The 13,950-nt window shown below is 34.2% G+C and overlaps 1 protein-coding gene and 3 non-coding genes across 4 annotated transcripts; 1 reads left to right on the plus strand and 3 right to left on the minus strand.

Annotated features, from left to right (window-relative positions):
- Positions 1 to 5,547: 5,547 nt before the first annotated feature.
- Positions 5,548 to 5,709, minus strand: LOC122517252. Its single transcript, XR_006303757.1, has one exon. It is a non-coding gene; the product is annotated as a U1 spliceosomal RNA (small nuclear RNA).
- Positions 5,710 to 7,380: 1,671 nt separating this feature from the next.
- Positions 7,381 to 7,542, minus strand: LOC122517253. The gene has a single exon (XR_006303758.1). It is a non-coding gene; the product is annotated as a U1 spliceosomal RNA (small nuclear RNA).
- A 420-nt stretch (positions 7,543 to 7,962) lies between these two features.
- LOC122517042 lies at positions 7,963 to 9,072 on the minus strand. Its single transcript, XM_043635340.1, has 3 exons — positions 8,954 to 9,072; positions 8,380 to 8,736; positions 7,963 to 8,069 (listed from the first exon to the last, which is right to left on the minus strand). The coding sequence occupies exons 1-3, from the start codon at positions 8,988 to 8,990 to the stop codon at positions 7,969 to 7,971; spliced, it is 495 nt and encodes a 164-aa protein (XP_043491275.1). The 5' UTR covers positions 8,991 to 9,072; the 3' UTR covers positions 7,963 to 7,968.
- A 1,917-nt stretch (positions 9,073 to 10,989) lies between these two features.
- On the plus strand, positions 10,990 to 11,143 carry LOC122517254. The gene has a single exon (XR_006303759.1). It is a non-coding gene; the product is annotated as a U1 spliceosomal RNA (small nuclear RNA).
- Positions 11,144 to 13,950: the final 2,807 nt, after the last annotated feature.

Genomic DNA, 13,950 nt, shown 5'->3' on the forward strand with positions numbered 1-13,950 from the left:
GAGCCGATTTATATTAATCTAGGAAAACGTTAACAACAAATAAAAGAAAAGAAGAAACAAATAAAAAAGAAGAAAAAAAAAGAACTATTTAAAGTATATAACTGGTAAAAAATAAAATCGACGAAACCGTTGCGTCGAATTCATTTAAATACCGCAATAAACGAACAGAACCGAGCACGTTCTCTACGTCGCGAAATAGACAATATCGTCAGGATAAATTTATCGAATGTGACCGGCGCTCAATATTCTCACAGACACACACACACACACACATACAAACGTAGTATGCGAAATACGAAATACGATCGATATATTCCAAAAATTAATTTTCGCGGCGCGTGATTAAAGCCGTATATGTGTACATATTTACCACTTAATAATATCGAATTTCCGCCGCGAAATGAATGAATGAATGAACGAAACGTAACGAAACGAAACTAAACGTAACGAAACGAAACGAAACGAATCAACGCGAGAGAAAAGGGATTCGCGAATTTAACGGTAGACTCGTTCAATGATTTTCACAATTACCCGATAGAGATCAAAATAAATAGATGAGAAAAATACAGTACAAGTGGAAGATACGAAAAAGATATGATATACGTAACAAAAGTAAAAACAAGACAAATAATAATGTAATTAAGGTTTATAATAGTGTATATATATGTGTGTGTGTGTGGTATAAAATCGAATAAAATTTCTAATATAAAGTAGAAACAACGATTCGATATTTGACGGTGCCAGGTGTCGTTCCTGGTACCATAATGTCGTTCGGTGAGCAGCTTGCTAACGACAGGAATTCTTATAAGGCGTGCTTGCTCGCTCGTTCTCTTTCACTCGTCTACACGCGGACTAATACTTGTAAACCAACGGCCCGCACGCAATAATAAAAGAACAAAAAAAAAAAAAAAAAAAAAAAAAGGGCCATGAAATAAAAAGAAAGAGAAAGCTACGTCGTTATAATTTCGTTGTACGTCGTTTATAAAGCTCCTTCGTTCGTAAGGTACTCTCCTACTCGAAACGAGTAATTCGTTCAACAACGGTACTAACACAATCAACATTTTATGAATCTTCGTTCATGAAAAAGTAACATTAACGTTAAATTTCACGGTCACGTTATAAATTTAAACGGGATGATCGACGATTTGCGATTTACAATGCTTCCACATTAATCCAAACACCTTCCTTCTATTACTGTCCTTTGTATTATTACTCAGGATGAAAAACATCCGACAATGAAAAAGTAAATAATCGCGAAGGGAATTAAGTCCTCCCCTCCCCACCCCTTCCCTTGCCACCCCCATTCGCACGCTCGAGTGCAATTTTATTATTAAAATTGTCGTTGACATCGAGTAATATTTTCAATCGAATAAATAAATACTCGAACGAATTACGCGATGCGGTAAAATTCTATAAGAATACAATTTTAAGTCAAAAACAAAAATATAAATCACATTCTCTCTCTCTCTCTCTTTAATCTTTTCAAACTTTTGTCCGAGTAAAGTACATATACGTATATACGCGGTATTCCTACTTACATAGATATACTTAATACCCGTGTCCGAATGCATTAGAGTCGAAGAATTTTGTTGAAATGTACGATCGTGAGTCTGATAGGTAAAAAAAAAAAAGAAGGAAAAAAAAGAAGAAGTAGGTAATGCTTAAAGAGATGAGAAGTAACAAAAAAAAAAAAAAAAGGGAAAAAAAATCGAGAGAAAGTACAAAGGCGAAAACGACGAGGAAAATCGCAGCAGCAGCGACACTGGAAAAGGGTGTCTTTTGTCGTCGCTTAAAAATGATCTTCGCGAAAGGAAAGAGGAGGAGGAGGAGGAAGAGGAGGAGGAGGAGGAAGAAGAGGAAGAAGGTAGATAGTAGGTAGGTAACCGTGGTACGGGAGTGAGTTTCTAGTTAGTCCACGGCAAGCCAGACAAATGGTTCCTTTCCCTTCAAGAGGGCAGGGGGAAGAATACGACACGTGTGTGTCGTGTAAGTAAGAATAAGTGAAGCCAGCCAAGTTGAGTACTGGCCGCATTCGGTTTAAATCCTTCCAAACAATACAACTGGAATACGACGTCGTCTTTACGTAAGTAGGATTCAACTGGGTCGCGCAGCATTCGGCATTTCGTGGACAACGCGAATAAGAAGAATTACCTTTACTACGTATCCCCTCTCCCTCCACCCCTTCCCCCCTCCTTCCTCTTCTACCCCGTTATTTCTCGAATGAAGGGAGAAACATCTTCGAGAAATCTCGAAGAAATGTACGATTGTACCGAGATACTGAGCTGTTTCAGAACCAACCCCCCCACCCCCACCCCCACCCCCACCCCATTCCCCCTCTTTTTTCAACCGTAGGATATCCATCCCGGCCATTTCTAAGTTCGTTCTTCAAAGGTACCGATCCTCGTCCTATGGAAATTTCTAACTGCTATTTCGATGTCAGCCAGAGCGAGCATCCGTGTGATTCGGAAAAAGCGATCTTATTGAATTCCTTTTTACCCTTCCATCTTTCTTTTTCCTTTCTCTTTCTAACTTATTCCAGAACTCTTATTTTCTTGTTCCTCCTCTTCCTTCTACTTTCTTGCTTGCCTTATTGGCTCTCCATGAAACGAACCTCGTACATCCTCGGTACTGTATCGTTCCTTTGACAGAGAATCGCCATGTTAGACATAGAAACATACGTAGAAATTCTTTTTCGATTGCAATGTCATACACGGACTCACTCTCTCTCTTTCTCTCTCTCTCTCTCTGTCTCTCTCTCGATTCGTACTATTATTATTTTCTTTATCGATGTTACTGTCATTCTCAATTTGTCATATGGAAAAACGTTTATTCGAATTTATGGGAATTCTAACACGTTCGAGAGGATAGCAGCCAAGCAACGAAATCCTACGAATTCGAAATTTCGCGATTCACCTCCCCTATCCCCCCCCCAACCCCACCCCACCCCTCCCATTCGTACCGTTATCATCGTAATTTGCTGCTCGAGATTTTCAACACCTTTTTTTTTTTAAACTGGGAAACGAAAGTTTCGGTGGAAAAATATTTTACAACCGCTGCTAATAAGGTCTACTACGTCTCCGATTGCAAACAAGCAGCCCCACCTTCGTTACTACAACTCGTTCTTCTTCTTCTTCTTCTACTTCTTCTACTTCTTCTTCTTCTTTTTCTTCTTCTTTCGTGTTCTTCGGACAGTCGGTTAGAGCGAGTGCTAGAAATTCCAACAAAGTTTAATAACCTTGCATTTCGCAATTCGTGTTATCGAAGCAGTCGTTATACTTCCCCCCCACCCTGCCACCCTTCAACTTTACTATCCCTTTCCCCCCTTTCTCTCTACGACTATCGACTCGCTTCATTCGCAATTTCATCGACGGTTATTATCAAGATTGATTATTACGTAAATTATCTTTTTTTTTTTTACTTAGTTGCTATTTCGTTCTCCTGCAATCCTATCTTGAAGCGCTTGTATACAAATTGGCTACGATTAAATAATCCGAAATAGAGAGAATGAACGTTCTCATATATATTCTTTCTCTCTCTCTCGTGCATATCTCTTGGTTAGTATATTTGTATATACATACATACATACAGGGTGTCCAGGAAAAAAAAATCTATTAATTGACCCTACCGAAACATTGTTCTTTTCTTTTCTTTTTTTTTTCTATGATATAACTCTTTTGAAATCAATGAAAGTATGTATCTTAAAATGTGTTCGTATCGTTTAAAAAATCAGAATTTTCAGCTGGGACACCCTGTATACTCGAAACGTTATTTCCCCTAAAATTCCCTTGCCCGGCCACGTAACTTCAGACGAATACTGGAGAAATGCACGGAGGAGACGACGACGACGACGACGACGACTACGACGACTCTTTTAGTTAACGAAAAAGTACCGCCTTTCTGTCGGCCAGTTTCACCGACGATACCCCGCGTGTGCTTCGTATAAACGTGAAGAAAAATAGAAAATTTAAAGTAGCTTTCAGTCGACTACTACCACGCCAAATGGGGGAAAAAATAAATATCAAATTGTTAAGAATTATTTTATTTGAAAAAATATATAAATATTTAAACACACGTTATATATATATATATATATTGAGAAATAAACAACGTGGTTGATAAAAATTTACGTTCCTGTTTGAAAAAATCTGCTGACTTCAAATATAATACACAATTAAAAATGGAATTAAATATAATAATCAAATATATATAGAAAACTCTTAATTTAATAATGTAATATAGAAAAACCCCAATGTTTGTATGTGTGAGCTCCCTTTTTTAAAGAGAAAATAATAATACAAAATATCGATATATAAATGTTTCAGATTCAACCGGGGAAAACCGTAAACACGTATTAATCTCTTTGACTTGCTAAACGGGTTAATTTAAATGTTTAAATTTTAGATCTGATGCAACTCAATTTGCGGGTGAGCATGGGTCTCTCCGTTTAATTCCTTTCCTTCCTCGAGAATTCCACCAGCTCCATGTCAGTACAGCTCTTCGCCGACAACCCACCTGCAGTAGCATCGTTGGTACTTCTAATGCAAGCCGAATGTCCGATTTACGGAATATACGTGGTCATTTCAACGCATTTCGTTTCGTTTCGTTACGTTTCGTTACGTTACGTTATATTTGCAAAATAAAAAAGATACAAGTAACCAACGTTACGAAATTATTTGATCTCCAAACGTAAAATCTTTTTCCACATGTCTCTTGTAATTGCAACCGCAGAGAATAATTTTCTGCATTATTTTTTCTCTTTTTCTTTTTTAAATAGTAAAAAAATATAATATGCGGTTGAAAAAAATACCCCCAATTGATTTCATAAATATAAATGTTCATTAAAAAATATTATCGGTTAAAAGCGACAAAAGCATCTATTCTTTTTTTAACATTTTCTTTTTATAGTAACAATAAAAAATGGTGATAAAAATTTATTGAATTCATAATATATTTATATTTTTTAAATGTTTTGTTATCAAAATTTATATATGGCTACACTACTCTTGTTATAGCTCTATATAAAAAGCATAGATTTTACCTAATGTAAGTGAATGAGTGTATTTTACCACCACCCTATTCCAAATGCAACAAATTCAATTGTACAAAATGCATTTTTCTAGTATGTAACAACATTATTTAAAAATCAAGGATGATTGGTAAAAGTGAAAAGTCCTTTTTTTCTACACCACCAAATATTATTCAACGAGTAAAAAAATACATGTTTATGTAAGATTTATATTCCTTTCATAGATTGGAAAAATTTTTTGAACAATGATTCCAAAATATATAACAGTTAAATATTAATTAACGTAAAGTAAAACCGTTTGTAACAATATCAAACCTATTGAAATTCTACAAAGTCTTTATCAAAATACATTCAAATTAAAATTAATAATTACGAAAACAAATTCGTTTGTACAGAGTGTCTATTAGTGCGTGGATTGGATTAAACTTTATTCATAGTTGGATATCAATGAGACCCAATAATGTTATAAAGTAAAGTTCTGAAGGTAACTTTGAGGGATTTATGTTTGAATGTTTATTTATCCGGGATAGCGCGAACGCAGTCCCGACTACCAAAAATTATACGCCCGAGATATCCACATTAGGGATATTCGCAAGGGTCAGCTCAACCGAAGTGCAATGGAAGAGCCTCGCCCTGGAGGAACCGCCTTCATGATCACGGTATCCCCTGCGCCAGGTAAGTATGCTTTGCTCCATTCTTTCAGGATACTTCAATGCTAAAATGATTCTTTTACCTTCGAGAAAGGACCCTCTGGGTGCGCACCATAGCGACGAGTTCCCTTACTAACCCGAACAACGTTCGATCCAAGCAACCTCTCTAAAGTTTGGTAATGTTCCAACTACCCTCCCCATGATCTATAAAAGACTAATTAAAGTCTTCTTCGATGAATTACAATATTGAACTGTTGCAGTTCTTTTATTTTAGCATCGTTTATTTCAAAATTCCCCACTTTCTATTTCTGTTAATAACTTTATCCAGTATTAATACGTTGAATGCTGTGAAAATCAACAATTACCATAATAGTATTTATTCTTGTGTTTTTATATCGGGGTTAAGAATTTTTCAGTAACGAAAAACCATTTCCAAAAAAAAATAAAACATAAAATTTAAAACACCCCAATTTTAATATGATTTATTTTTTTTTTTTTACTTATTTCAGTAATTGCAAACATATATGATATAGACTGTATTGAAAATGTTTGTTTTTAAATATCATTTCTAACATTTTAAAAAGAAAAAACATTTACTTTTTAGTATTTTGAGTCTAATATAAAATACATGAAAATGAATCTTCTTTACTTTCATCTAAAAAATTGTTATAAAATATATTAGATAAATACATCCGATTTGTATAAAACCGGTTTTAACGCAACGTATTAGCTTTCTCTGTGGTACAGATATTCCGTCGGTCGAAATTATTTTCGCTTGCACAACGGGTGACGTATACTCAATCAATTATTGCTAGGAAACTCTAATCCAAAGGATTCAGGGTTTGAGCTCATCTTTTGTTTATATTTCATATGCACCGCATTATGGTATGAGAATATATATGTATATGAATACAATATGATAAGATAAGCTGCATAAAGTTTCACTTCCTAAACAGTAATAATAAATAGTAATAAAGTGCATTGCCGGGAATAAATAAATATTATAATTATTTTTATCAGATAAACTGTTTTTTTTTTTCTATAAAGAATTTTTATTTCATTATTCAATTTTCTTCTTTCACGTATTAAAATTTTACAGCCATAAAACTTTTTAATAAGAATGCTTATTACTCTCTCTCTCTCTCTCTCTCTTCTTATCTTGCTCTAAAGAGAAATATTTTTATTTTATTCCGTATAAAAATGTGAAATGCAGTTAGGCGAATTGCAAACTTGGCTACTTTGTTCATACATTATGATGCTTCAACAGCGCGCCGCGGCCCGACACATAATTATAAGTGTGAGAAAACGATTCTTTTTCCCCTCTCTTTAATGGCGCACGGAGTAGGGTAAGGGTATAACAATACAAATATAAAGGCGTAGATGGCAATTTAAATAAAAACATGTTCCCTACACCGAAGAGATTATGTTCCCCCCTCTCCCACCGTTCTCTGTCATATAATAATTACAACTGTCTCTTTTCTCTCTCTCTCTCTAGCTTTTAACAATAGATATTCACTTACGTATTATTTTAGTGAGTAACAGAGCGGTTTATCAATGCTATTCAAAAGAGTAATTTTTAATTTGCAATACAGGGTGAGGAGGGTTTAGAAAAATCTATGATAGAACAGCCCTTAAAGGTTCTTGGTTCACAGGTAAAATAATATATTTTTTAATGGAGAGGAAATTTTGTTTTATTTATTTTATCCGGGATAGCGCGAACGCAGTCCCGACTACCAAAAATTATACGCCCGAGATATCCACATTAGGGATATTCGCAAGGGTCAGCTCAACCGAAGTGCAATGGAAGAGCCTCGCCCTGGAGGAACCGCCTTCATGATCACGGTAACCTCTGCGCCAGGTAAGTATGCTTTCCTTCCGTCGACCATGATACTTATAGACAACGTTTGTCCATTTCGCTGTGAGTATAAGCCAGATCATGCGCAATATAGCGGCAAGACAGAGAACTAAGTCCCTGAACAAGTTGGGGTCACTAGCAGTTCGATAGAGTGGGGATGTGCGGAAAGTGTTACAACGTGACTACACGATTTCAAAGAGATAGATAAAATAGAAATAATTCATGATACAAAGAGGAAAAGAGATATATAAATAGAAGATATGTGTTTACTTATATAGAGATCAAAATCGCGCATGATTTTATACATTAATTCGAAAGCTTTAGACAAATTATCGTTTAGTTTTAACATAATGAAACAAAGTTTATTAGCATACCTTATACTTTATAGAAAATATAATTTTGTTACATCTTTATAAGATATATATATATATTGTCAATTAGATAAATGTTTTTAATATTCTTCTTTTTCCGATTTTTTCTCCACTGTTTTTTCTTTCTGTACTATTCCTACAAGGACCATCCCACAATTTGTAGTAATCTACAAAGAAAATAATTAGCTAATTACTGTGCATAAAATTCTACAGATTTTTAATACCTGCTAAATTGCAAAAGCCAATAATAACAAAAGAAACGTATTATTAAATGTAAAATTTATCCTTCGTTTTCAAAACCTTTCATGTGACAATAGATAAGTTATTTGTTATCTAGAAAAAAAAAGAAAAAAAAAAGAAAAAAAAGAAAAAAGAAACAAAAGTATTCTTAAATAACATTAGAACCGTTCTTTTTAACCAGACATATTTTGAATTATTAATTAATATTTTCGATTGCGACAAAATACAATTACTTACTCGTTCTATAGATACCATTAATAAATCTCGTTATATTCTTGTGTTTTTGCGTAGCTATACGAAAACGAGTACATTTATTGTGACAAAGCATGTGACACATGCTCGAGAAGGTTTTGTCTTCGAAGTCGCGATCTCTAGCACAGATTGTTCCATTACCACCATTGCCACCACCATTGTTTTCTTTTTCATTTGTTTTCCCATCCGGAACGATCGTAGTAGTCATTTCCTTTTCTCTAAAATCGATCGTATTCTTCTTCTCCTCATCGTCGCAATGATTGCAGTCGCACGTAAAAATATTTTCCTTTATCGGTGAAGAAGAAGACACGCATAGGACGATGACCGCCAATACGACGAACGCTGTTTTTATAAACGAAATCTCTCATTTTAACGTTTCAGACATCTTATTTGAAAAGAAAGCAAAAGAAAAAGCGACAAAATAACAAATTCTTTTCTTTCTCTCTCTCTCTCTCTCTCTATATATATATATATATATAGTAGCTTTATATTATTCATTTCTTTGAACAAATATTGTAATAAATATGCATATATTTATATATATTTTATCAGTGCTTACGAAATATAATAACTGTCTTCGCACGATTTAGACCCATGTTTCAAGATTGAAAATGTATATCTAAAATGCAATAAGATCGATAGGGGAACGACTCTTAAAAACTTTCCGTTCGATTATGAGTTAAGTCAGTACGTGACTGTTTTGATATCAGAAACATTAACACATTGACCTCCGATCTTAAGAGAGAAAAAATATTATTATGCGTGCGCATCCTACGATAAGTCAAACGTATACAAATGTTGAAATTGAATATTTTTATGAAAAGTAAAGTATCGATACCAATAATCAAACAAGACTTCAATCACGATTAGAAATCTTTCAAATTATTCAATACAATCTGTTGTCAATGCTGCGAATTCTTTATCTTGATGAACACATGTATTTATGTAAAAAAAAAAAGAAAAAAAAAAAAGAAAGAAAGAAAAACAAGAGAATTTAATTAACATAAAACATTCGTTACACGCGATGTAATATCTGAAAAACAAATCCCACTTGGAGATTGAAAAAGCTACCCAATTTTATTCAAAATTTCGCATCGTTCAATACTTCGTGTTATTATTAATTGTTATAACTGGTTTAAAGGGTGAATCATTGTCAAGAGAAAAGGACACTTTTGAACAACATTCGATTTAATTGATTTTGTTACCGCTATAGAGCGCTATTAGAATATATTTCTCATTAGAAAATCAGTACAGGATATTGTTGAAATTAATGAATATTTGTAATGAAAAATAGCTTCGCTGCACTTGAAAACTATTACTGAGAATCCGTGATCATGAAGGCGAGTTCTCCAGGGGGTTGGTTTTGCTGACCCCCTGCGAATATCCTTCGCGAACAAAAGGATACTTCGAGTAATAACAATTTTTGATAGTTCGGGACTACTAAAATTGCTGTAGTCCCGCAGAATCTAATTTAAAAATAAATTAACTTAAGCTTTTAGAAACAGATATCTCTCCTCCGTACAATAAACACTTAATTTTTCTACGTTTTTGTTTTCTTTTTTCATGTAACTAAATTACGCTTAATATAATAAAGCCCAAGTGGTTTGCATAAAAAAAAAAGCTACCCCTGGATACCTGTGTATTGGGAGAGGAAGAGAGGGGGGGGGAATAAATATTTCAAATGTTACTGAAGATTCTACGACGACTGTGAAAGTCTCTCCTAACACCTTTCGATGTATAATATGATGGGGAGGAGGATGGAGGGGAAGAGAGAGAGGAGGGATCATGAACTGTAAAGAAAAAGAAATTAATCGGAGAAGTAGAGAGCAGTCAATTCACCTACCGACCGATTCGGAATATAAACTTTCAAATTATTAACCTATTCGAGACGACAAAGAAGAACGCACGCCTAATATTTGCATATCTTAATAATGAAAAACAAATCCCGATTAGATTCGTTATTATTACTACTACTACTACTACTATTACACGGTTATAGAGATCGAAATTTATACAATGAAATTCTACGTAATAATAATACAAAAGTCCTCTTCCTTTTAAAACGTACTTAGAATGGCATGTTAAATATAAAATCCTTGTATAAAATATGCACGAATCATTAATAGATACCAATAATCAAACAAGACTTCAATCACAATTAGAAATCTTTTAAATTATTCAATACAATCTGTGTTCAATGCTGCGAATTCTTTATCTTGATGAACACATGTATTTCTGTAAAAAAAAAAAAGAAAGAAAGAAAAACAAGAGAATTTAACTAACATAAAACATTCGTTACACGCGATGTAATATCTGAAAAACAAATCCCACTTGGAGATTGAAAAAGCTACCCGATTTTATTCAAAATTTCGCATCGTTCAATACATCGTGTTATTATTAATTGCTATAACTGGTTTAAAGGGTGAATCATTGTCAAGAGAAAAGGACACTTTTGAACAACATTCGATTTAATTGATTTTGTTACCGCTATAGAGCGCTATTAGAATATATTTCTCATTAGAAAATCAGTACAGGATATTGTTGAAATTAATGAATATTTGTTATGAAAAATAGGTTGGACTATCTCAGGATTTGAAAATTATTACTGAGAATCCGTGATCATGAAGGCGGGTTCTCCAGGGGGTTGGTTTTGCTGACCCCCTGCGAATATCCTTCGCGAACAAAAGGATACTTCGAGTAATAACAATTTTTGATAGTTCGGGACTACTAAAATTGCTGTAGTCCCGCAGAATCTAATTTAAAAATAAATTAACTTAAGCTTTTAGAAACAGATATCTCTCCTCCGTACAATAAACACCTAATTTTTCTACGTTTTTGTTTTCTTTTTTCATGTAACTAAATTACGCTTAATATAATAAAGCCCAAGTGGTTTGCATAAAAAAAAAAAGCTACCCCTGGATACCTGTGTATTGGGAGAGGAAGAGAGGGGGGGAGGGTAAATATTTCAAATGTTACTGAAGATTCTACGACGACTGTGAAAGCCTCTCCTAACACCTTTCGATGTATAATATGATGGGGAGGAGGATGGGGGGAAGAGAGGTATCATGAACTGTAAAGAAAAAGGAATTAAACGGAGAAGTAGAGAGCAGTCAATTCACCTGTAGACCGATTCGGAATATAAACTTTCAAATTAACCTATTCGAGACGACAAAGAAGAACGCACGCATAATATTTGCATATCTTAATAATGAAGAACAAATCCCGATTAGATTCGTTATTATTACTTCTACTACTACTACTACTACTACTATTACACGGTTATAGAGATCGAAATTTATACAATGAAACTCTACATAATAATAATATCAAAGTCCTCTTCCTTTTAAAACGTACTTAAAATGTCATGTTAAATATAAAATCCTTGTATAAAATATGCACGAATCATTAATAGAAAAATTAAAAAATAGGTGAGATGAAGAGACGCTTTATGATCTTAAAATCAATGTTATATATATATAATCTTTTAAGTTAACAATTTTCTTGCAAAGCGTCTTCTTTCCTTTTTAATGCCTCCCCCCCATCCCCTGTGTATGTACATCTTTGAAATATATAGCATGACAATAGACGTTTTCTAACAGCTGACAATCATTTAATGTTGCGACTTATGAACTAATTTACATTTTATCCTGAGCATCCATTGTTCGAGGTTATTGTTGATGAGAGGGCTTATCGTATCCGTTCGAAGTTGCAAACTGGCACAAGAGTGTGAGAGAAAGAGATAGAGAGTGAAAAGGAAAAGCTCTCGTCAATTTCTAAAGCGCCCCCAAGTATTCTCAAAAGCGCTTCGTCGAAGAAGACGGTGGAAAAAGAAAAATTACTATTTCTTTGATTGCGCTTGATTTTCAAAGAACACGAATTCTTTATAAAATCCAAGAGATCGAAGGGGGGGATGGATGACAGTTTACGAAATTACTGTAATGTTCGAGAATTCATTGATCGTTAAGTTGCTCGTATATATATATATATATAAATAATATCTTTTTGTATAGTATATTCGAAAATTTGTTCTAATATAAAATATCTTTCCTTTTCTTTTTGTTTTTTACGAATCATCTGACGAATAGCGAAGATCAACGTTGAATCACGTGGAATGGAGAGTACCATATTCCAATTTTTCGATGACATATTTCCCCTTCTATCACCCCTACTACCACTTTCCATATCTCGAACTCACTCACATTCTCGCTTTTTCCCTCTCTCTCTCTCTCTCTCCCTCTCTCTCTTTCTCTCCCCCTTTCGCGACACTTGTTTCTATTATGCGCAATAGAAACGAAACGAAACGAAACGAAACGAAACGTGAAATTCGATGGAGTTTCAGACAGTGAGGGATGAGGGAAAAGAGGCTGCAAGAGGTCACGGAAAATTGTCAATCAATGCGACCCATCTAGGCTTGATTACAACTTCACCATCGTGTTCCTAGTTTGTTTGAGCTCCGAGATCGGTTGACCGAATTTTTATACCGGACTCGTGAAATTCGGTTATCTTCCTGCCCGAATATAAATATTCGCGGTTTAGCTTTCTGCCTGTGTGCCAAGAAATTTTTCCGTCGTTTTGCGATTCCATGTTATAAAATATTTTTACTCTTCGTATTTCGGATGAATCTCTTTATAAGATATACCGAAAACATCTACATTTGTTCATAAAATATTAAATTTTATCGATCTCTACGTCCTTCCAAACTTTTGACTTTTCCCGTTTCTTTTCGTTTCCTTTTCAAATATTATTTTCAATATATATATATGTGTGTGTATGTGTGTGTGTGTGTGTATGATAAGATACCTACGTACGTACGTACGTCCGATAATAGTTCACTTTTGTATTTAGATAAAGAGTTTATATCAAAGGACTTTCAACTTGATAAATTTAACTTCTATTCCCCGGATATAAAAATAATTTCATTCTAAAAGGATACATTTCATTTTCTTTAACTTATCAAAAAGAGAACTCCTACGTTGCATATAAATTTAGAAAAAGGAAACTATCAACCTCGATCGTTTTAATTATGCTAGATTGATCCTTTTGTGATAACGATCGAGAAAAAGAATGAAAATAAGAGAGAGAGAGAGAGAGAGAGAGAAAGATATTATTAACATCGTTGGAAAGACGTCATTAATGATGAGCTAACACTCTTTTGCTAAATCAATAATCTATAGATGTGCAACGAGTCCTGACACGTGACGACCTACGTTCATTTCTATTCAAAGAACATTTCACTTACGAATTACTCTCTTCGATAATAATAGCGAACATCCCCTTTACGGTGAACGAACGTCCATCTCGTTTCTTTCTTGCTTCCTATAAACGCGCGTGTACGTGTGTGAGTGTGCGTGTGCTTGCGTGCATGCACGCGACACAACGTCATGTCTGGACAGATGCGACTGTTTGATTTTCACCGAACGAATGCATCATCTTTGATACAATGGGGGCGTACATACACTGAGTTAGAACAATATTCGAACACGTTTTTTTTCAAAAAATGAATCGATATTTATTATTTAAACAAAAATTACTCTAAAATGTTGTGAGTAGATATCG

Source organism: Polistes fuscatus, unplaced genomic scaffold (assembly GCF_010416935.1).
Source record: "Polistes fuscatus isolate 324 unplaced genomic scaffold, CU_Pfus_HIC Scaffold2, whole genome shotgun sequence".
NCBI lineage: Eukaryota > Metazoa > Arthropoda > Insecta > Hymenoptera > Vespidae > Polistes > Polistes fuscatus.